The 23939-nt window shown below is 45.7% G+C and overlaps 1 protein-coding gene across 3 annotated transcripts in view; it reads right to left on the bottom strand.

The window, feature by feature from the left end:
- LOC142566836 (nose resistant to fluoxetine protein 6-like) overlaps positions 1-23939 on the bottom strand; it is a 231487-nt gene that overhangs the window by 81231 nt on the left and 126317 nt on the right. For 2 of the 3 annotated variants that reach the window (XM_075677736.1, XM_075677734.1), the window contains exons 4-6: positions 2322-2412; positions 1422-1522; positions 343-525 (exon numbers count right to left, since the gene is read on the bottom strand). In XM_075677736.1, the coding sequence (XP_075533851.1) occupies positions 343-525; positions 1422-1522; positions 2322-2412 (375 nt within the window). The remainder of the gene's footprint in view (positions 1-342; positions 526-1421; positions 1523-2321; positions 2413-23939) is intronic. The other variant, XM_075677735.1, reaches the window with a different exon arrangement.

The following is a 23939-nucleotide window of genomic DNA, read 5'->3' as shown; positions in this document are numbered from 1 at the left end:
AAGCTTTACTAAGGTTATGCATAAACATTTTTCTGGACAACATTATGTTAACGTTTACCTACACGCCAATAAATTATTCACGAATCCCGAAGATTTGCACTTGACTATGCCCCTATAGTGGCGATGTTTACGGCACGTGACCGTAAGGACAAGCGCTGAGGAAAAGGTACCGGGGAGAACGAAAAAAAAAAGAGTGCCTATCCCGCCAAGCCCTTATGGCTAATCTCGATGCCTGCCTTGCGATTGGGAGCCATCGAAGCCTGTTTTGAGCACGTGAAGAAGAGAAAGATTTCTCGTTTGCAAGCAGCTGAATGTGGGAATAAAATGAGGGTGATGTCGTACGGTACGTGATCTGCTCGGCGAAGGCATAGGTGTGCCCCACGACAATCCAGAAGACGTTGAACGTGCGGATACCGTGAACAGCCTGCAGGTTCCTGTTGTGGAGGTCATCAGGGGTGTTTACTGTAAGCAGCTTCTGGGTGGCTCTCAGGAGGGACATGTCCACCAGCGACTGTACCATCGGCTCTGAAACAATACATTAAAACACTTTGCTATGGAGTCAACATCCGAGCGCTTCCGTTCCACACCTTCAAAATGCCATCTATGCATAGGGCTAACACGAAAGCTCAGCTGATAGCGGACAAGGGCGGCAGTTTTTATTATATATGCTGAAGTTTTTTATTGTGTGGAAATAATGATGCATTTATCTACCGCTCCCGCACATTAATAAAAAAAATATAGAATGAAGCTACGTTATTGTTCACTCACTGGGAGAAGGTGTGCATCGCTAATGTGTTACACGTATTGCGCGGAATTACTATTTGCTGTTAATTACGCGCTGCCGTGATTTTGATAGCTCTCATCAGACTTTTCGGTGAGAGAACGTAGTAGCGTAAGTGTGAGGCGAACGAAGTGTGCTATTATGCACCTGAATGAGCACAATAACTGGCCATAACAAGAATGTGCACTTTTAAAATGTATACATCTTTTGGGTAGTACGTTGTCCCACAACAATAATCGTCATCTGCCTTGCCTGCGTTTCCTTTCTTTAACGTTGCGAGCCTGGTACTTCCCAGTCACGAACGGCTTGCGCGTTATCAGCGTGACATTGCATTCTCTACAGAAAAGTAGCGAGCGCTGAGTTGTCAAGAATGGAAGCGCAAGCAAAGCAGATGACCAATAGCTGTAGGACAAGATAAGCCCCAAAGGTTGTAAATATTTTTAAGAGTGTGGGACAAGAGAGTAGCTTTCAACGATTAGGTTAGCTCATTAGGGTAACAACAATCAGGGTAACACACAGCGCCAACACTGTAGGCTGTCTTGTGTGCCTTGTGTGTCCATGCCGTTCTGCGTACGCTAAAACAAATTAGTCGTTGGGCTTGGGTAAAAAGAAACAGCAAGGAACCGTGGCGCGGACTTACTTTTCATATAAGCGTGGCACCTCCAGTTTTCGAACAGCCGGTAGCCGATGTCGGCCATGGTGGCCATGAAGATTATCACGACGAAGAAGCCAATAATCGTTCTGTGTAATGAGGAATCCAGGAGAAAAAACGAGAGCGATGACTGAACACTGACCGCAAATGCACTTTTTTTTTGTTCAGTTAAGATTTGAATAGGCTGAAAGCATATGTGAAGGCATCGTTTTATTGAAAAAAAAACATCAAAATACATATCTTACGCAAGGGCATACTGTGGAATTGGATAAATTTCTCTTCTATTTTTGATTGATCTGAGGTGCATGGCCAATCTTCTTCTAAATTAAATATTATCGGAATGATTTCTTTACGATTGATAGGAGGAATAGTAGACTGCTTTGCCATGTATGAATCACTCGCTAAGTTACATTCACTGATGCTTTCGTGCTGTTCTCACATCAGATTAAGTCGAATATTTGTGCTGTAGGAAAGAAGGAGTCAAGGTTTGTTAAGCACTGATAACTTCGAGTACGAGTGGACACAAAATGAGCAACTAGCCTGCTTGTTTATGTTATATGTTGGAAATAGCTTCTCACTCGGTACAAAATGTGCTCAGTGCCGAATTAATATTGCTTATCTCTGAAGTGTTTAGACAGAAAATACACAAGTGCGGCAGAAATAACATGATCTAGTTTCCAGTTTACAAACTTAAGACCAACAACATTCTAGTCAGCTCTCAGGGTAATTCGAACGCGGAAAAAGTAAGCTTTTTTTATGCTGAAACGGTCCTGAGCATGTGTATGGAGGGAAAACAATTTTAGCTGTCAAAAGCTTATTTCAATCAAGGAACACATTTGAAAACAGTCACAGAAATATAGACTGACAAAGCAGAACGCATCCGCTTACATTGCGGCTACCTGGTCTTTGTTCATCTTGTGGTTGTCTTCTCTAACTTGGCAGTTCAGCACCGTGGCGTTGAGGTGAAGGTATGTCTTAACTGCAAAAATGGCCATTTTTATTTCACCCGAGGCAACAAGACGAAAGGTTTATGAAGTTTCTCTCAAACTTATGTCATTTAGTGCCCCGGCTCTGGTACGATGAAAACGTTTTGAGAGTAGCATTGCCATTTTAAGAGCGAAGCGGAATAGAGCGGACTTTAACCAACGCATTTTTGCATACGCTTAACGTATGAAAAAATAAATAAACCGGGGCCCAAAATAAAGTGCGGCCCCAAGGTGTTGTTAGAAAACATTTCTCTCCTCAGTGAGGAGTCAAGAAGAATTCGCGAACCAAACAAGACGCAAGTGCTGAACTAAAAAAAAAATGATGAATATGCTGGATACAAAGTTGCAGGGTACATGCTGCTGAATGCAACAAGGATAAGTACACGCAAGTTGAACGCAATAAGATTGATTTTCTGTCACAGAGGCTGCATATAGTCTATAGACAGTGAGAGAAGAAAAAAACAGGTATTGAATATCTATAGGAGTTACCTTTGGTCGAAATACACAAAGACCACCCTCTCCACTCCACCACTTCAATTATGACGTAAAATTGTCATATTGGACTTAGTCTACCGAGCGATTGATCGATCGATCGATGAATGAATGAATGAATGAATGTCGATCAAGGAATGTATCAACACAATCTAAGTATGCATTGAAAAAGTAATCTGGAGCTAAAAATAATTAAATTTAGCAAGCATTCTACACCACCCTATCTTTTGTACACAGCCGCGAACCCTTCATCTATGGAAAAACTTTTATATTTAGTCAATAAATTTATCCATCTATCAATTGTCTATTCAACGTACCGGGGAACTACCTGAGGGTATTAATGCTGGCGCGCAGGTACAGCAACAAAATTTAAGATAAAACAAGAACACCTGGGAGAGACATTATAGAGAGGAAAAAACTAAATTCGGAAAGATAAATTGGGCATAATACGAGAAAAAGAAAACAATGTATAGAAAAGCACAATTATGAGAAAGGCACCTTACATTCAACAAAACGCATGGTAAGTTCACGGCAAAAACAAGGAAAGAAAGTTTAAAAAGACATGGGAAAGTTCCTAAGATACAACAATGCGAAGCTCGGAAGCAGAGAATGAAATGAAGAAATCTGGATTAACAAAACAAGTGTTCAAAAATTGACTGCCACACCGGCCCTGCGAAAGTAGATATCCAGCGAACCTGCTGAAAACGACAAGTGCTCAGCGGGATATGGAATGCTTTGTTGCTTTGGAGTAATGGTATAGAAATTATAATTTACAGTAATTACAGTAATCGTAATTTTGACAGTACACCACCGCCGATAGCGGTGCTGCAACAACGCTGAAATCAGTTCTTAGGCTCGTTCTTTGCATACGTTCTAAGAAACGTATGCTGGGAGCGCTACGTGGTTCGCATTGTTGTCAGGAGCGCCTTATAACCAATTATGTGGTTCGGTTGATTGTTGTGTGCTTGCTCTTTATTGAAACGTACGTTGTTCTACATGCTGTATGTGTGATTCCAAAGAATGTATGCAGTGTTCGCTTCGCTTTGCTGGTTGCTTCAAGCCTCTGCCTTACGGGGGTAGGAGCCACTGATTATGGCCCTGTACTGCCGCCGTGATCGGCCCACATTTTCGCTGACGGACGCGAACACGAGTAATGCCGATCAACTAGAGGCTAACAGCTCCGCTGTAAGAGAATTCATATTGTATGCACAGATTAGTATTGGCTACGGAATGTAGGAATGTAGAGAGGTCTATGCCGCGCGGTACTCTTACACGAAAGTCAAAGCCCTATATAACTGAAGGATTCGGGGGCAGGCAAGGATACCACGATGCTTGAACACAAATAGGAATCAGTGCGGTTACATCGGCAACAAGGTGATGACAGTGCTGATAATTTAACAATGCTAGAAGAAGATGCAGGGGCGGTGTTAATAAGGCGAAGATGGTAGATGCTGAGAAAGCTTTTCAGGACACATTTTGTGGTCTGACTGTTGGATTTAAATGTGCCATTCTAGATCAATGACTCGTATTCGACTTGATAGATTCTTGTGTAGAATTTGAGGACTGGCATTGTAGAAGTGAATTCTCTTGATAGTCTGCAAACAGAACCGAGATGGAGTAGAACCCACACCGCAACGTGTTTAGTGTGAGTAGAAAAGTGTAAAGTTCTATAAAAGAATACACCGATATCAGTTATCTTAAGAGTTTGCGGAACAGGACACTTGCTGTTTCGCGAGTGCAAGTTATAACTGGGGCTTACGAATGCATGGGGTGAGACCGTTCTCTTTGCACCATTCAGAAAAGGAAAGCCGATTGGACTGCAGGATGCGACACTCATCAACAGTTCGAACATTTTTAAATGCTATCTGAACGGCATATCAAAGGAAAATATAGAATTCGTAATATACAAAGAAGCACCATTAAAATAAATAAAAAGAAGTGGTCCTGATACTGACCCTTCAGGGAAGCACCTTGTCTTGTGCAAACAAGACCTTTGGTCATTGACGTTCACATAACATGATATGTCAAGAAGATAGCTGGGCAAGAGGTTTGACAACTCAAAAGTCAACACGAGAGTACGTAAACTTAACCAGAAGCACTGAGCGAAAATTTCGCTGAGGCCGCATTAAGTTGTGTCAACTTTCCCCTCTGAAGCACCAGGGGAGACATCGGTGGCATTAACCTTAAAGAATAATAACATACTTAAACGTACTTTAACGTACTTAACGAATAATAAACTGAATTGAACTGAAAAAAAAAGCTTGCGGCATTTCTGAATAGTTAAGTGATCTTAGCAAAATTCCCATACTCACACGGAATCGAAAAGCTCTTTGTATTGAAAGATATCCTTCTCGGGGATTTCAACCTTCCTGATATCGGCTGGCCAACCATGTGTTATCGCTCTCCTTGTTGAGAAATTGTTTTTGATATTATGCTTAGTTTTGACTTGTCACAAGTTGTCAACGAGCCCACACGTGTTCAAGGCAATGCATCCAACATTCTTGACCTCATCTTTCTGAGCAACCACTTTTCGATCAATAAAACTAACTTAGCAGTGCTAGATGGAATATCAGATCACAAATTAACATTGTGCACTACTCCCATCCAGGCCGCAACAAATCTTTCTATTTCCAAAACTAGTTATCCAGACTTTACAAAAGCTGACGGCTCAAGCATAGTTAATTACTTAATTTTGGAGTATAAGACATTTGAAGAACTCGCTAATTCTTCAGACACTGATATAGACGCAATATGGGAAAGATTTAAAGCCATTGTATCCCACTGCACCAATAACTACATTCCAATTAGAACCAAACGAATAAATAGAAATAACCCATGGATAACACGTGATGTCATTCATGCGAAGCGCAAAGTGAAGCGACTAAGAAAATTGCTCAAAACAAAAAAAGGTCCTGAACATAAACGTAAACTCTCGTATGCTGTCAATGAAATGAAAGCAAAGATTAGTACAGCGAAAGCACATTTCTTTTCAGTTACGCTTCCTAACTTTTTAAAACATTCCCCTGGAAAGTTTTGGAAGTATCTTAGCCCCAAAAACAAAGCAACACTCTCAATTGTCAGGAACAAAATTTAAGTTTTGCAAATTCATTAAATACATACTTCCAGTCTGTGTTCACTGCTGACGATGGTCGCATTCCGGAGGTGAATCACTACAACCAGAGACCGCTAGGCATGCCAACTATAACTGAGTCAGGAGTCCTCAACTTATTACTATCAATAGACACAAAAAAAGGAAACGGCCCGGACAATATTCCCAACACTTTTCTTCAAAGATATGCCGAAGTCAACGCGAAATATCTACATCTAATATTTAACAAATCCTTATCAACATGTAGCCTTGCAAAGGAATGGAAAATAGCGAAAGTAATCGCCGTTCATAAAGCAGGAAGCAAAAGCGATTTTGGTAATTACAGACCAATATCACTAACATCCACAGTAGGGAAATTATTAGAGCATATCATATTAAAGCATATCACGAGCTATCTAGAGCGAGCAGAAATATTATCGCCTATCCAGCATGGTTTCCGGCGGGGACTTTCAACAATAACCCAATTACTTGAATTAACGCATGACTTTTCCCAAAGCATTGACAATCAAAGACAAGTTGACTTAATAGCATTAGATTTTTCGAAGGCGTTTGATAGAGTAACCCATCAAAAACTAATCAGCAAACTGAAAACAACTTTAGGCGATGGTTCTATTGTCAATTGGATTGAAGATTACTTAACCAACCGGTTTCAGTATGTTGTTGTCAACAATGAAATTTCTTCCATTGTACCAGTTCCATCGGGGGTGCCTCAAGGGTGCGTCCTTGCTCCCACTTTATTCCTTATTTTTATTAATGATTTGCCCTCTAACATCCGCTTAAAATGAAGCTTTTTGCCGACGACTGCATTCTTTATAATGAAATTAATTCTATGAATGACCACGTTGATTTAAACAGCGCCCTTCACGATGTAGTGAAGTGGTGTAAAAAGTGGCAGATGGAACTGAACATTAAAAAAACTGTCTTTTTATCTATAACCCGCAAAAAACATAAGTCGGACTTCGAATACACTATCAATAACATACCACTCACCCATGTTCATGAGCTTAAATATCTTGGCTTGATCATTTCACATGACCTAAGATGGGAATCTCATATTAACAGTATCATACCATCTGCTTTAAAACGGCTGCTCTTCCTCAGAAGAAGACTTCGAGCGGCGCCACCGGAAATTAAACTGCTATCATACAACGCATTTATTCGCCCAGTTCTCGAATATGGTAACACAATTTGGTTTCCTTATACACAACAGCTTACTAAGAAACTAGAAAGAGTGCAGCGAAAGGCAATTAGATTCATCTTTCACAAATACAAGAATAGCGATTCACCTACCCAACTGCTAAAACAAGCCGGTATTCCTACTCTGCGAAACCGCGCCAAACTAGCAAGACTAAAATTATTGTTCCAATTAATACACAATGCATTACGAATAAATACTTCGTTGTATATATCCCTAGCTGACACCATACCTTCTCGCCATAAGCATTCATTAACACTTAAAGAATATGCATTTCGCACTGACTGTTTTAGATATTCGTTCTTTCTTCTTGCAATAAGAGAATGGAATAGCCTGGACCCCCTCATAACGACTAACACATCGTTGCCGAAATTTATAACCCTTGTAGAAGAGCTGTTGCGCAATAATTAGATTATGTTAGCCGGAAATAACACCACTCACGTCATTGTATAAAATGAAATCTGTATGAGCATTGTATTTGCCTTTGTAATGTCACCCCCTTTTGCCAAATGAAATGTACCCTTGTTTTATTTCCTACCATATCTGTATATCTGCTTCATGTCGATTGCAAATATCATTGTTGAAATCATGTAAACCTGTTTTTATTGCTATTTGTGAGTGTATAATATATGCCCAACCTGTAAAAATCCCGCTGGGATTAACAGTATCTGAAATAAATAAATAAATAAATTAGTATGTTGTGAAGTACAAGCTAAAAAATCTTAGATGTGCCACAGAGAAGAGAAATGACACGATAATTCGGGATATTGATTTTACACTCGGACTTAGGCATAGTGAGAACACGAGCATTTTTTTACATGAGAACGAAAGTGGAAGTACACAAGCAATTATTATATGTGCATCTGAAAGCTAGGGCAAATATATGGTGTATTTTTTTTTAAATTAGAACGATTGAAGAAAAAGTACCATATTTACGCGAATCACGCCACCGCATAGGAATTAGCGACCCAGGCGGACATCATTTACTACGCAAACAAAACTATTGACTAATTAAACTAATTACAATAGCAAACGTTTTAGTTGCAAATTTTACGGCCCATGTTTGAATTTCAAGTTTGAAGTTTATTTTAAATCAATTTACATTTATTCAGATAGACATCTTCCCGGACCCAACAATATTGTTTCAGGGCCCAAACCAAAATAAGTGAAAAGCAACAAAAATGTGTTTATGTGAGAAAGCTGGATCGAAGCGTCATAAATATCTAGTTACATGTTTGTCCATTGCACAATGACAATGTACACCGAAATAAATGACACCGAATTATTCCTTCAACTTATCTAATTACTCACGCGTTAAGCGTGGCTCGCGGTGCCATCACCCGGTGACCTAGCATCTTTGCTTCGGCAAACCGTGTGATAAAGCGGCGCGTCACGCCCTAGCTGCTGCAGTGGCAATGCATCCAGTTGTTGAACGCGGCAAGCGGAATGATATCGCGGGAAGTGCGACAACAGCTTCATTTCACGCCACAATTCTACGTCACATGAGGTTTAAACAGAGAGCTGCGCTTCGTGGTGCCACGTGCGTAATCAGATAAACTAAACGAATGATTTGATGCCAGCTGATTTTGTTTACCATGGTAACGTACACATGCAGAAACACGTAGCTAGACTTTTATGCTGACTCGTTGAAACGTTGTAGTATAAAGCTGCGCCGGTTAGTTTGCGACTAAGAAGTTAATAATGCAATTAGTTTAATTAGCGAATGTATTGCTTTCGGTTTTCTTGCAAAGATGTCCATCTTGGCAGGTATTTGATCTGTACTGAGATAAACCAAGTAAGATTTACTGTTTCTCTTTAATTGTGTTCGAAGTAAAATAAAACAAACACTGAAAGCTACCGAAATATTTTTTTAGAATGGTGGAGGGGAAGACCATCTGTGCGGTAGGTTATTATAGTAATAATAAAGCAACAAATAATTTATTTAATACGCCCAGGAACAACACTGACGTCAGGGCGCTTGTTCAGAGAAAAGAAGCCCTAAAAAGGTAGAATTGTAGAAATACGATTAAATCTTGTAGGATGAAGAAATAGAATGAGAAAACAGAAACAAGAATTGAATAAAAAGTTACAACAGTGAACAACAATACAACACGAACGCACAATTGAGAGAAGGAGATCATGTCCGGAAGGAGAGAGAAACTATGCCAAGTCAGAATTGGAGCGCAGCTAGAAAGAAGGCTCAAGAGAAAGCGCGAAGCTCGGGATGAAGACAACACGTTCTGGAAGCTGTCAAAGCGGAGAAGATGACAGCTCGAAAAATTTTGCATTCTCTAGAGAAGCGAGTGTCTCCTGAAAAAGGCAGCAACCTGGAAGGGCCTATGTTCCCTGGTATTCTTCTGCGTAACCCGCAGTAATATGTAATAATTGCATGAATTATTTTGTACAAACGTCGGAATCTCTGCAGCCGAGTGACGGAAGAGTGGGGTGATTATTCTTTCTTGAAAGGCTGTTGGTGCGTGAGGTCAGGAAACGATGCTTATATATATTGCCGTGACAAAGTTGGTGACATTCAAGTTGCCCGCCCTTTGTATCGGACACTGTGCGCGCCGTTGTTCAGCAACAACGGGCAGCCAGCTGGATCCGGCTCACATGCGTCACGCGCACGAGGTGTCACGTGAGAAGAAAGAGGAAGACGCTTCGAGGCCAGTTTTGAGAACGCGACTGCCAGGGATTTCTTCACGACCGCAGCGACTTTTACTTGTGGGCACAAGTTCGCCCTTAATAAATATCGTTGTTTTAATAACATCGTTACATTTCTGGTGAAGGTGCGGGGTATGAGTCAAAGCACCACGAACGGAAGTCATCGTAGTCCCGACAACCAGCGAGTCCATCCCGAGGAACTGACACCTGTACACCAGCGGACCAGCCGCCATCTTCGAGGTGACTCGCCCGAATTCAGCCCTCATCTCTTCATGCCAAGAGAAACTCGGACAACGGACGCCACCACAATAACTAGCCAGGTAATACCGGCACAGCTAGTCGTAAGCCAACCTCGCAAGCCGCCAGCATTCTATGGCGACTCGTTCGAAGACGTGGACGACTGGTTCGAACTGTTCCAGAGAGTGGCGAGCTTTAATGAACGAAATGAGAGACAGAAGCTCCGTAACGTATATTTCGCTTTAGAAGACTTCGCAAAAACATGGTATGAAAACCACGAACCCTCTTTGTCCCCTTCGGAGGAATTTCGACGACAACTGCTAGCAACGTACGCCAGCACGGATCGTAAAGGCGGAAATTGCACTTCAGGCCAGGAACCAGCTCACAAACGAGAACGAGGCAATGTACATCGAGGACATGTCCCGCCTGTTCAAGCGTGCTGATGCAACCATGAGTGAAGATAAGCTGCGCCATCTCATGCGTGGAGTAAAGCAGGAACTCTTCGCAGTTCTCGTCCGCAACCCACCGCGCACGGACGCCGAGTTCAGATGCGAAGCAACGACCATAGAAAAGACGCTGGAACAGCGGGCTCGGCAATACAACTGTGAAGCAAGCTGTGCACCTGCCCATGTCTTGCCTGGAGGCGTGCCTTGAAGCTTTAAAGCCCTGCGACCTTGAAGCCCTGCGGGAGCTCGTCCGGTCAGTGAACAGGGAAGAGCTCAACAAGTGGCAGACACCTCAGGCTCCAACTGCACTATCTATCGTCGACGTTGTCCGGGACAAACTCAAGATACGGGATCCAGAGCGTGAGCCACAGCCGATGCGGCGCACCCCAACGTACGCCGACGTACTCAGGCAACCCGCGGTACACAGTAGTGGAGCAGTTGCGACGACCATTCCCTACCCGCCGAAAGTACGCAGTCCACCTCGTCTGCTGGAACCACCGGCTGCGTATCCGCCTTCAGCACGCAGTGCATCTCGTTTTGTGAAACGAAGGCCCCGAAAAAGTGACGTCTGGCGTGACCACGAGCGCAGGCCTCTGTGTTTCCACTGCGGAAAAGCGGGTCACCTATATAGGTTCTGCCCGTACCGTCAAGCTGGATTAAGGGGTTTTACCTTAAGTGCACTATGCCACCGAAATGGTGAGGGGCCAGCAGAGATCGAAGAATGTTTGTCCACGCGCCGAAGCCCCACTACTCCTCGCCAACATCAACCATGGTCACCATCGCCCATGCGCTACGGATCGCGTAGCCCACGCGCGTCTTTAAGATTGCCTAGGCGTCGTTCACCAAGCCCACACCAGGAAAACTGAAGCAAGCGACTTGTGGAGGCGAGGGCGCTGATAAGCAGAGTTACAAAGATCTTCCAACGCGGTTCCAGTGCGATGACGAGATAATTCCAGTAAACAGGTGCAGGAATGAAACGATTACACCAGATTTGCGGTTGACAATAGATGGATGCGAGCTGAATGCCTTAGTCGACACTGGCGCTGATTATTTGGTAATAAGCTTCAAGATGGCCAAGCACCTGAAAAATGCTGTGACGCAGTGGACTGGACCGCAGATACGCACGGCAGGCGGTCATGTTATTACGCCCCTTGGCCGATGCACCGCAAGACATACAATAAAAGGCTTCACTTACGTTCCTCACTTTATTGTACTGCCAGAATGTTCACGGGAACTTATATTGGGAATGAATTTTCTACAAGCTAGCGGCGCCATAATTAGCCTACGAAGGTCCAGTGTGCCTTTCTCGACAAAACAAGCTATACCTGTGGAAGCATCGGAGGAGCGACTTCTAGGTGCACTGCGCGTCGTTGATGATGATGTAACTGTGCCGGCACGTTGCAGTATAGTGGTTCTCGTGGAGAATGATTGGATTCGATTGTAAAACTTTATTTCTCCAACAGATGTAGGGAAGGCTTTAAGCCTTCCCACCTAGACGACGGCCAGGAGTCCTTGGACTCTAGCGGCGTTTTCGGCCAGTAGGACGATCTTCAGTTGAATATCGGGATCGGAGCTGAGTAATAAGGTCTCCCATTGTTCTAAAGACTGTATTCTTCCCTCAGAGGGAGCCTGTGGGCATTCCCACAGAATGTAATTAAGATTAGCCCTGGCTTTACATAGCTTACACTGGCTGGAGTACTGACCCGGGTAGTAGAGGCTGCACGACACCGGGCTTGGAAACGAGTTGGTTTGCAGGCGACGCCAAGTGGGGGCCTGGCTCTTGTTTAAGGATATATCAGCCGGAGGATATTTACCACGCCCTAGTGTGTAGTGTTGTGTGATCTCTCTGTAACACAATAAGCGGTCCCGCCCCGTGAAGCCTTCGGCTTGCCCACCAGCTCGGAATGTAAGTCCTCGAGCTAATTCGTGGGCCGCCTCGTTCCCAGCCAGGGATGCGTGCGCAGGTGCCCAGATTATTTCAATTTTCCTGCTATCTCTGCAGGTCTGCAGGATTCTGTTCGCCTCGGGAGAAATTCTGCCTCTGGCAAAGTTCATCACCGCAACCTTAGAGTCGCTGACTATAATTTTGGCTGAAGTACTTGCAATTGCAAGTGCTATGGCAGATTCTTCTCCAATCTGAGAGCAATCCGTTGAAAGTGTGCCACTGGCTATCAATCTAGTTTCAGCGCTCGCTACAGCTTGGGCCATGCGGCCATTGCCATAGTCTGCAGCATCAACGTAGAGCACGTCCTTCGAGTTTTTGAAACGCTTCTCGAGAGCCTCGGCCCCTTTCTCTCTGCGTTGCTTGTGGTGGATTGGGTGCATGTTTTGAGGTAGTGGTAGGATTATTAGTCGGTTCCGCACGCTTCGCGGCAGGTCGATTTTGATGCCTTCCTGCCCCTCATAGTTTATGCCTAGCCTAGCTAGGATTTTCCTGCCCGTAGGGCTTCCCGCAAGTCTCTCATACTGCGAGATCCTCACTGCTTCAATAATCTCCTCAAGAGTGTTGTGGAGCCCTAGAGCTCAAAGCTTTTCATTTGCAGCGCGGAGGGGAAGCCCCAGCGCCTGTTTTATACTTTTACGTATGATGCCCTCAATCTTCTTCTTCCGAATGACCTAAAACTGAGGAAGGGAGCAACATAAGCTATTCGACCTATAACAAAGGCCTGGACTAGCCTAACTAGATTCGCTTCTCTCATCCCGGACCGCCTGCTGGCAATCCTGCGGATCAGCCTCATGGTCAGCACTGCGCAGCCGTCTAGTATCCTTATTGTTTCGCCATTAAAGCTGTTGGCCTGAATCAAAAGTGCCAGAACTCTGATTTTGTCCACTTTTGGAATGGGGATCCCCCAAGCTGTGAGGGAGATTTGCGGTTCCTCCTTACTGGCCCTGCCTTTCGGCTGGTATAGAAGCAGTTCCGATTTTTGCGGTGAACATTTAAGTCCCCTAGGTCTGACGTAACTTTCAACTGCCTGGATAGCCCTTTGGAGGGTTTTCTCTATTTGGGCATCGCTGCCCCTAGCTATCCAGGGCGAGAGCACAGAGCCCTGTGGGGTCCCTTTGCTGCCTAATTTAATGTCATCCGATTGGCATTCTCCAATCTGGATTTTTGCTTCTAGGTCTGACAAGAAGTCCCTGATGTAATTGTAGGTTCGTACGCCTACTCCCAAGTCCTGAAGGTTCTCAAGAATGGCTTTATGTGTGACGTTATCAAAGGCCTTCGCTAGGTCAAGCCCTAGGATTGCCTTTGCGTCCCCCGTTTCCGCATCGACGATTTGGTGTTTTAGTTGCAGCATCGCATCCTGGGTGGAGAGTCTGGGCCTAAAGCCCACCATCGAATGCGGATAGAGGTCATTATCCTCCATGTAGTTATTGAGACGCGTTTGAATAACGTGCTCCAAAAGCTTGCCTGCACAAGAGGTTAGAGAGATAGGTCTTAAGTTCTCTATCTGGAGTTTCTTGCCTGGGTTTGGGATCGTCACCACCTTAGAGTTTTTCCACTGATTTGGAAGTTTACCCTCTTCCCTGCACTTCTGCATAAAGTTAGTTAATGCAGTTAGAGAGTTATCGTGTAGATTGCGAAGCAGTTTATTGCTAACGCCATCCGGGCCTGAAGCTCATTTAGTTTTGAGCTTGGCAATCTCCGCCCGGACCTCCGCCTCGCTGATGCGTTCGTCTAGGCTGGAGTTGCCGACGCCTTCATAGTTAGGTAGGGGTTCCCTGCTACTGATCCCTATGTATCTCTCCTGTATGTCCTTCATTAGATCTACCTCCCTACCTTCGTACAAGTGAAGAATTTTTTGAAGGTTCTGTCGCTGCGCTGTTTTGCAGCCTTGTGTATCCAGCAGGTAGCGGAGTAGATTCCATGTCCTAGCTTGGCCTATATTTCCGTCCATCGTATCGCAGGTGGACTCCCAGTTCTGCCTGGTTAGTTTGAGCGCGTAATCTTCTATATTTTTATTGAGCCTAGCGATCCGTCTCCTGAGATTGCGGTTCCACCTTTGCCTCCTGAGCCGTTCTTCCATGCTGAGCTTAGCTTCCCACATATGGAGGAGGTGGCTGTCCGCTGTCTCCAGTGCAGAGTCCTCCATTATCTCCTTGGTTGCGTTTTTAACGTCCTGGCCCCGTTTCATAGCCCATTCATCAATATCCCTTATCTCACTCACTGCCGTCTCGCTTCTTATTTCGCAAAAGGCATCCCATTCAACAATTAGCTGGTTTCTGCCTTTTCTCCTGGCAGGGCCTGCGCTCACCACTGTTTCCAGAATAAAGTGATCGCTACCTAGGTTTTCCTGGGTATTAACCCAGGTTGCATCTCCCACGTTTTTGACGAACGGGAGGTCGGGTGAGGTGTCTACGCTGACACTATTCCCCGTTCTAGTGGGTGTTTGGGGGTCGGTCATTAAGGTGAGCCCCTCTTGCTGTGCATCCAGCCAGAGTTCCCTTTCCTTGACTCCTTCTTTTCTGTACCCCCAGGCAGCGTGCTGGGCATTGAAGTCTCCCACCACTACCAAAGCTTGCCTGTTGGCAATACGCAGAGTTTTTTGGAGAAGAGGTCCACATCGGGCCTTCCTTTGTTGCGGGCTGCTATAGATATTGAGAACAAAGAGGATGCCTTCTATCTTTTTTGCTGGAATGAGCTCAACAAGGACGTGGTCTACGTTGATAACCTCCGTGTCGTGCTTAACGACTGCCAAGTTTCTCCTGACCAGGGTGGTTACCCCGGATCTCCCATCATCTGTACTAAATGATATGTAGCCCGATAATTTTGCCATCCCCGCAGTTTCTTGTAAAGCGACTACGTCCGGATTGTCTTTGCCAAGGAGGAGCTGCTGTAGGACCGCTCTTTTGAGACGGTACCCACGGCAATTCCACTGCTAAATCGTGTGTTTATTGTGAATGGCCATGATTGAATTGTGGATTATCACCCAGTGGTATTAGGGTCGCAGCCGTCTGAGAACCGCCATGTACCTTCTGCTCTGTTTCCCTCTGCCAGTTATTAAGCTCACCAACGCGGCCCTGTGTTTCTGGCTTTCTTCCGATAGCGCCTGGATGGCTTGGATGACTGATGCGAACTTTGCCTCCCAGGTCACCTGGAAGTCGTCCATTTTCTTGCATAGATCTGCCATTGTGGGCTCTTGCGGCGCGTTCGCGCCTGGTTTCCTTTTCAGAGGTGGGGAGCGGGTGTCATCTACCTGCATCGCCACAGTGCTTTCAACGGTTGGGTGCGTTCCAATCGTGTTAGCTGTTTTGACAGCGTTAGCTACTTTCTTCTCCCTTTTTAGCATAGCGTTTTCCTTTTCGAGGTCATCTACTCTTTGAATTAGTTTCTCTAGCGTGATTCTCATCTTGGCGAGTTCCTCGGACTCCGTATTTTTTGGGGTGACCTTATCTACCCAGCTCACCTCCCTTTGCTTGTTGGCTTCATTCCTCGGCCTTGACGACGATCTTGCCCTGGAGCTGGAGTGGACCGCGGAGCCGGAGCGATCCCTGGAGCTGGAGCAGCCCCTGGAGCTGGAACGGCCCGGGTGATCGAGGCGAGGGTAGGAGTCGGAGCGGCTCCGGAAGCCCTCCCGGCTTCTTGAGCGGCTTTTCCGCCCAGACGGGGGTGCTTTCTTCGCCTCCTCTTCTTGGAGCTTCCGCTCCCACCGTCGTTTGCTGACGATGTACGTTGTTCGGTAGATCTCGCGACACTCCTTGTTGCCCAGTTCATGTCCCTTTCCACAAAGAGCACATTTGGGATCGTACACGTGTCCATCCGGTGGCTTCACCGTACCGCAGCCGCGGCACTTGACGTCGTCCGGGTCCGGACACACATCAGAGCGGTGCCCAAGATGTCCGCATGCGTTGCACACCTCAACCTTCTTTTCGTAGAGGAAGCACTTGAGGAGCCCACCTCCATAATAAATCCAAAACGGCACATTCTCATTGACGAAGAGTATCAGAACTGAGGTTGATGTCTTCCCCATCATTCTGACCCCTCTAATTTTGGGGTTCCTTGAACAATCCAGGTTGTCCAGAATCTGTGCTTCCGTTTGTTCCACCGGGATCCCATGAATAACTCCTTTGCCACTACCTTCGGGGGCTGACAGGTAGGCGTTTACTTCGTATTTTGCCTGATCAACCTGAAGTATTTTTATCTTCAGGTACCGATGCATTCTTTCTTCACTCATGGTGCCCACCAAAATGTTGTTTTGCTTGGTGTTAAGTTGAATAATGTCTTCCTTAGCCTCCTTCAAATTCACGCCCGCAGAGGCTCGAACAATCTCATATATCTTCACGTCTCCACCCAAAGATAGATCTTTCAATCCTCCGCTAGGTCGGATTATCACCTTATGCAGGCTAGTAGGTAGGCGTGGTTGCTGTGACGCCACGGAGCGCAGCGCCAATTTCCTCCCCGCCAACTTGATTGATTTGGTGCTCACATGGCCGTGGCCGCCATCTTGTCTCCTTCCTCGATCCGAGCCGACGTCTTGGCTTCCTCCTTCGCGGCCGCCATCTTGGCTGCCGCGTCGCTGGTTTGTGTTGATCGTGAACCAACCGACCTTTTCGGAAAATTCTTCAGGAGCAATATCCTCCCCTTGAACAACAACCTCCATTTTCGCCGAAAATATCCAGCCGTGTTAAGCCCCAGGGGTCGGCGGCGGGCGCACCGACGCTTGGCCGGCGGGCAGTGGGCGGAGTCGACGCTAGGTCGAACGTAGCCGCCGGGACGACGCATCAAAGTCGAAAAATAGCCGAAAATTGGGTCCACTTGCCGCAATTTCCGTATCCAGGTGATCCTGGTGACTTCCGCTGATGATTCCAATCGAAGTTGGCTTGAGCACAAGCATAAATACGCTAGGAACATCGAAAAACCTAGGCGCGCACGCAAGACACGTCCGCACGCCTCCTCGTCTTCTTCTTCCCTCTGTGGAGAATGAAACACTTTACGACCGCGAAGGCACAGCGGATAGAAACATAGAGCTCCTTTTCAACAAAGGTATTTGCCTGGCTCGGAGTCTTGTTCACTTAAGCGATGGCTGTGCAAATGTCGCACTTACGAATTTCGGAAATGAATTCCTAGACATCGCACAAAGAACAGCTATTGCCTATTTCCACGAGTTCTGTGTAGCGACTGAATTATGCAGCCTAATGACAACGTCAACTGCCCCACCAGGAACCTGCAGTGTCGACAGATCAATTAACGTTAACCCGAGACTCCCGGAAGCCCAAAAGAAACAGATATATGCCCTGATCAAGGATTTTTCCGGCTGCTTCTCCACTTCCGCGAAGGTACGGCGCACGTCTGTTGCAAAGCACAGAATCATAACAGAGGACGCCACAAGACCGGTATGCCAGCACCCATATCGAGTTTCACCAAAAGAAAGGGAGATCCTCAAGAAGCAAGTCGAGGAGATGCTTTCAGATGACGTTATTCAGCCTTCCAGCACTCCATGGGCATCTCCCGTAGTGCTCGGTAAGAAAAAAGATAACACACTTCGATTCTGCGACGACTACCGTAAATTGAACAGCGTAACTAAGCGGGATGTATACCCCCTTCAGCGTATCGACGATGCGTTAGATCGGCTCCGATGTGCAAAGTTTTTCTCCTCCCTGGATCTCAAAAGTGGATATTGGCAAATAAAGGAATGAGCGGGACCGTGAAAAGACAGCATTCGTAACCCCTGATGGCCTCTACTAATTTAAAGCGCTTCCATTCGGCCTCTGTTCCGCGCCCGTTGCGGGCGCGGAACAGAGGAGAGAAGCTCCAGCGAATGATGGACTCGGTGCTCGCAGGATTGAAATGGCAGTCGTGCTTAGTGTATTTGGATGATGTGGTCGTATTTTCCACAACATTTGACCAACATCTAGAGCGCCTGCGACTAGTATTAGAAGCTATTCGCGCAGCAGACATTACAATTAAGCCCGAAAAATGTCAATTCGGCTTCAGTGAACTTCGGTTTCTCGGACACGTCATCAGTGCTGACGGCGTTCGGCCTTATCCCGAAAAGACAGCAGCTGTTGCCAGGTTCCCGACACCCACAGACAAAACGTCTGTGCGACGTTTCTTGGGTTTATGCGCATACTACAGAAGATTTGTGGAAAACTTTTAAAGACTGCGAAGCCCCTTATAATACTAACAAGAGAAGATGAACCTTTCATGTGGAAAAGCAAACAAGACGCCTTTGACGAGTTAAGGAAACGCCTGCAAGCTTCTCCAATCCTTGCCGATTTTGATGACACAGCCGACACTGAAGTTCATACCGATGCGAGTAACGTCGGCCTCGGTGCTATAATAGTGCAGTGGCATAACGGCCAGGAGAAAGTAATAGCTTACGCCATCCGGAAGCTCTCGAAAGCAGAGGCAAACTACTCAGCAACCGAAAAAGAGTGTCTCGCAGTCATTTGGGCATATGTAAATTTCGGCCCTACCTATATGGTAGACCATTCAGAGCAGTCAGTGATCACCATTGGCTTTGCTGGCTAGCGAATCTCAAGGATCCATCCAGACGACTAGCAAGATGGAGCCAATTAGGCTTCAAAAGTATCACATTACTGTCGTATACCGTTCCGGGAGGAAACACAGCAATGCCGACTGCTTGTCACGCGCACCCGTCGAGACAACTGTGTCAGAAGAGGAGGATTTCCCGTTCCCTGGCATTGCTGACGCGTCACAAATTGCGCAACAACAACGCCATGACCCGGAATTGCTTCCACTTATACAGCGCATGGAGGGACTCGACGTTCAACTCCCGCGTATTTTCTCTAGAGGGCTATCCTCGTTCTGTCTACGAGGAAGTGTCCTCTACAAGACAAGCTTCTAGAGCAGCGATACAAAGTTTTTACTTGTCGTACCCACATCTATGAGATAAAAAATTTTGCAGGCATGTCATGATGAACCGACATCTGGACACATGGGCGTGAGCCGTACATTCGCCAGGATTCGTCTGAAATACTACTGGCCCAAGTTATTAGCATCAGTGCAGCACTATGTCAAGACTTGTCGCGAGTGTACAAGGCGCAAGACTCCATCCGTAAAACCGGCAGGCCTCCTCCAGCCAATAGAGCCACCAAAAGCCCCATTCCAACATGTCGGTATGGACCTCCTTGGACCCTTCCCAACATCATCTTTAGGCAAAAAGTGGATAGTTGTGGCCACGGACTATCTGACCCGTTACGCAGAAACTGATGCCTTGTACAGTGCAACGGCTGTCGAAGTTGAAAAATTCTTTATCCAGAATATCATGCTCAGCATGGTGTTCGCACAGTTGTTATTACTGATCGTGGAACGGCCTTTACTGCAGACCTAATCAAATGCTTGTTGCAAATGACGCATACTGATCATAAGAGAACTACGGCGTACCACCCTCAGACAAGCGGTTTACCTGAATGCCTCAACACAACACTGAATGACATGCTTTCGATGTATGTGGACGTTGAACATAGGCTGTGGAACGAAATATTGCCGTACATCACCTTCGCATAACATACGGCCGTTCAAGAAAGAAAGCGAGTCGCCCCGTTTGAACTTGTATTCGGGCGAGCAGTGACCACAAATTTGGATGCTATGCTGCCCTTAGATGAAGAAAACATTAACTCATCTGACCTAAATGATTTCTTGCAAAGAGCCGAGGAGGCACGACAGATGGCAAGGTACCGAATACGCCGCCAACAACGCATCGACTCCAGCCGGTACAACCAGCGCCGTAGTGCAGCTCATTACCAGCCCGGTGACAAGGTGTGGGTATATACCCCAGTGCGACGCCGTGGACTGTCTGAAAAGCTTCTCTGCCGATACTTCGTGCCTTACGAAATACTTCGTCGTATAAGCGACGTCACTTACGAAGTGAAATCAGCTGGACACGAGAGCCCAAGAAGGCGCAACTCCACGGAAGTTGTGCATGTTGTCCGCATGAAACCCTACCAGGAGAGGTCGTGAACAACAACAAAAAAAAAAGTGAGAGCCCACAGGAACCCCTACTTCCTCTCACGCATCGGGCCGATGCGGCAAGGAGGGGGATAATGCCGCGACAAACTTGGTGACATTCAAGTTGCGCGTCCTTTGTATTGGACACCGTGCGCGCCGTTCCGTGGTGTTGTTCAGCGACAACAGGCAGCGATCTTCATGGCACGGGCAGCCGGTTGGACCCGGCTCACATGTGCCACGCGCACGAGGTGTCACGTGAGAAGAAAGAGGAAGACGGTTCGAGGCCAGTTTTCAGAACGCGACTGCCCGCGATTCCTTCACGACCGCAGTGAAATTTACTTGTCGGCACAAGTTCGCGCTTAATACATATCGTTGTTGTATTAACATCATTACAGTATATATATATATATATATATATATATATATATATATATATATATATATATATATATATCATAATCATCAGCCTAGTTACGCCCACTGCAGGGCAAAGGCCTCTCCCATACTTCTCCAACTACCCCGGTCATGTACTAATAGTGGCCATGTTGTCCCTGCAAACGTCTTAATGTCATCCGCCCACCTAACTTTCTGCCGCCCCCTGCTACGCATCCCTTCCCTTGGAATCCAGTCCGTAACCCTTAGTGACCATCGGTTATCTTCCCTCCTCATTACATGTCCGGCCCATGCCCATTTCTTTTTCTTGATTTCAACTAAGATGTCGTTTACCCGCGTTTGTTGCCTCACCCAATCTGCTCTTGTCTTATCCCTTAACGTTACACCCATCATTCTTCTTTCCATAGCTCGTTGCGTCCTCCTCAATTTCAGCAGAACCGTTTTCGTAAGCCTCCAGGTTTCTGCCCCATACGTGAGTACTGGTAACACACAGCTGTTATACACTTTCCTTTTGAGGGATAGTGGCAACCTGCTGTTCATGATTTGAGAATGCCTGCCAAACGCACCCCAGACCACTCTTATTCTTCTGGTTATTTCAGTCTCATGATCCGGATCCGTGGTCACTACCTGCCCTAACTAGATGTATTCCCTTACCACTTCCAGTGCTTTGCTACCTATCGTAAACTGCTGTTCTCTTCCGAGACTCTTAAACAATACTTCAGTTTTCTGCAGATTAATTTTCAGACCCACCCTTCTGCTTTGCCTCTCCAGGTCAGTGAGCATGCATTGCAATTGGTCTCCTGAGTTACTAAGCAAGGCAATATCATCAGCGAATCGCAAGTTGCTAAGGTATTCTCCATCAACTTTTATCCCCAATTCTTCCCACTCCAGGCCTCTGAATACCTCCTGTAAACATGCTGTGAATAGCATTGGAGATATCGTATCTCCCTGTCTGACGCCTTTCTTTATAGGGATTTTGTTGCTTTCTTTGTGGAGGACTACGGTGGCTGTGGAGCCGCTATAGATATCTTCCAGTATCTTTACATATGGCTCATCTACACCCTGATTGCGTAATGCCTCCATGACTGCTGAGGTTTCGAATGAATCAAACGCTTTCTCGTAATCAATGAAAGCTATATATAAGGGTTGGTTATATTCTGCACGTTTCTCTATCACTTGATTGATAATGTGAATGTGGTCTATTGTTGAGTAGCCTTTACTGAATCCTGCCTGGTCCTTTGGTTGAGAGAAGTCTAAGGTGTTCCTGATTCTATTTGCGATTACCTTAGTAAATACTTTGTAGGCAACGGACAGTAAGCTGATTGGTCTATAATTTTTCAAGTCTTTGGCGTCCCCTTTCTTATGGATTAGGATTATGTTAGCGTTCTTCCAAGATTCCGGTACGCTCGAGGTTATGAGGCATTGCGTATACAGGGTGGCCAGTTTCTCTAGAACAATCTGACCACCATCCTTCAACAAATCTGCTGTTACCTGATCCTCCCCAGCTGCCTTCCCCCTTTGCATAGCTCCTAAGGCTTTCTTTACTTCTTCTGGCGTTACCTGTGGGATTTCCAATTCCTCTAGGCTATTCTCTCTTCCACTATCATCGTGGGTGCCACTGGTACTGTATAAATCTCTATAGAACTCCTGAGCCACTTGAACTATCTCATCCATATTAGTAACGATATTGCCGGCTTTGTCACTTAACGCACACATCTGATTCTTGCCTATTCCTTGTTTCTTCTTCACTGTTTTTAGGCTTCCTCCGTTCCTGAGAGCCTGTTCAATTCTATCCATATTATAGTTCCTGATGTCCGCTGTCTTACGCTTGTTGATTAACTTAGAAAGTTCTGCCAGTTCTATTCTAGCTGTAGGGTTAGAGGCTTTCATACATTGGCGTTTCTTGATCAGATCTTTAGTCTCCTGCGATAGCTTACTGGTTTCCTGTCTCAACGGCGTTACAACCGACTTCTATTGCGCACTCCTTAATGATGCCCATGAGATAGTCGTTCATTGCTTCAACACTTCAACGTTGGTTGTCAGAAATACGTGAGAAAAAAAAGGCCGCACCTAGAATATTTTGGAACCACTTAAAATAATTAGGCAGGAAGTCAACAACAATACAACAACATATCCTAGACGAAGATGGAAACCAACTGGAAGGGGAAGGGGCATTAAATTACATCCGTAAAATAACAGCCAAATCTTTCCAAGGCAATGATGAGGTGTACTTGAAGAAAAAAATAGCATGAAAAAGAACCAGGTGGAAAAGGAGCTCGATCTGACACACATCAACTGGAAGAAAGCCTAAGAGAAAATTTCTAAGCGCACAGCCACAGGGTTGGACGAGCTTGCCGTTAGGCTGATTAATGAACTAGGACCAAAAGGTAAGGAAGCTCTGGTTAAAACAGTGGAAAAAACTTTGGAAGATAGGCGCATACCATACAGTCGGCGACAAAGTAGAATGAATTTAATTTCTAAATGTAAGGAGGAGAAATACAGAATTCACTCGTACAAACCGTTGACCATTACATCGGTAATATGCCGTCTAGCAATAGAGGCAATCAAATTAAAGCTGCAAGCACGGGCAGAGAATAATGGCATTTTGGTAGAACTTCAGAATTGCGTCAGAATAGGTAGGCGTTTGGATGATAACTTATTTGTTCTTACTCAGTGAATTGAAATATCAAGAGTAGAAAACGGAGCGTTCTATGTGGCCTTTTTAGGCATTACAGGAGCGTAGGCAACGTAGAATTCAAGATTTTGTGGGATATTCGCAGAGGGATGGCTTCGGTGACGATTGTCTACAGCTTTTGAGAGAGCTTTACCTAGAAAATGCCGTTTGCATTGAATGTATCCCTGTAGCAAAACCCAGTGCCACTGGGACCCAGTGCCCAGTGGGCCCAGTGCAGCGCGCTGGAAGCTGGGGCGCTGGGCAGGCGCAGCGTACCGGGAGGCACTGGCTACTCGTGCGAAAAACAGCTCGAGCGCGTTAAATATGCGGTGCCTAGACACCACATATATTTTTTGAATACAGAAAGCAACAAAGAGCGTTTTAGTGCAATACAAAAAAGAAG

Source organism: Dermacentor variabilis, unplaced genomic scaffold (assembly GCF_050947875.1).
Source record: "Dermacentor variabilis isolate Ectoservices unplaced genomic scaffold, ASM5094787v1 scaffold_13, whole genome shotgun sequence".
Taxonomy (NCBI): domain Eukaryota; kingdom Metazoa; phylum Arthropoda; class Arachnida; order Ixodida; family Ixodidae; genus Dermacentor; species Dermacentor variabilis.
This window is presented reverse-complemented; position numbering and strand designations above follow the sequence as displayed.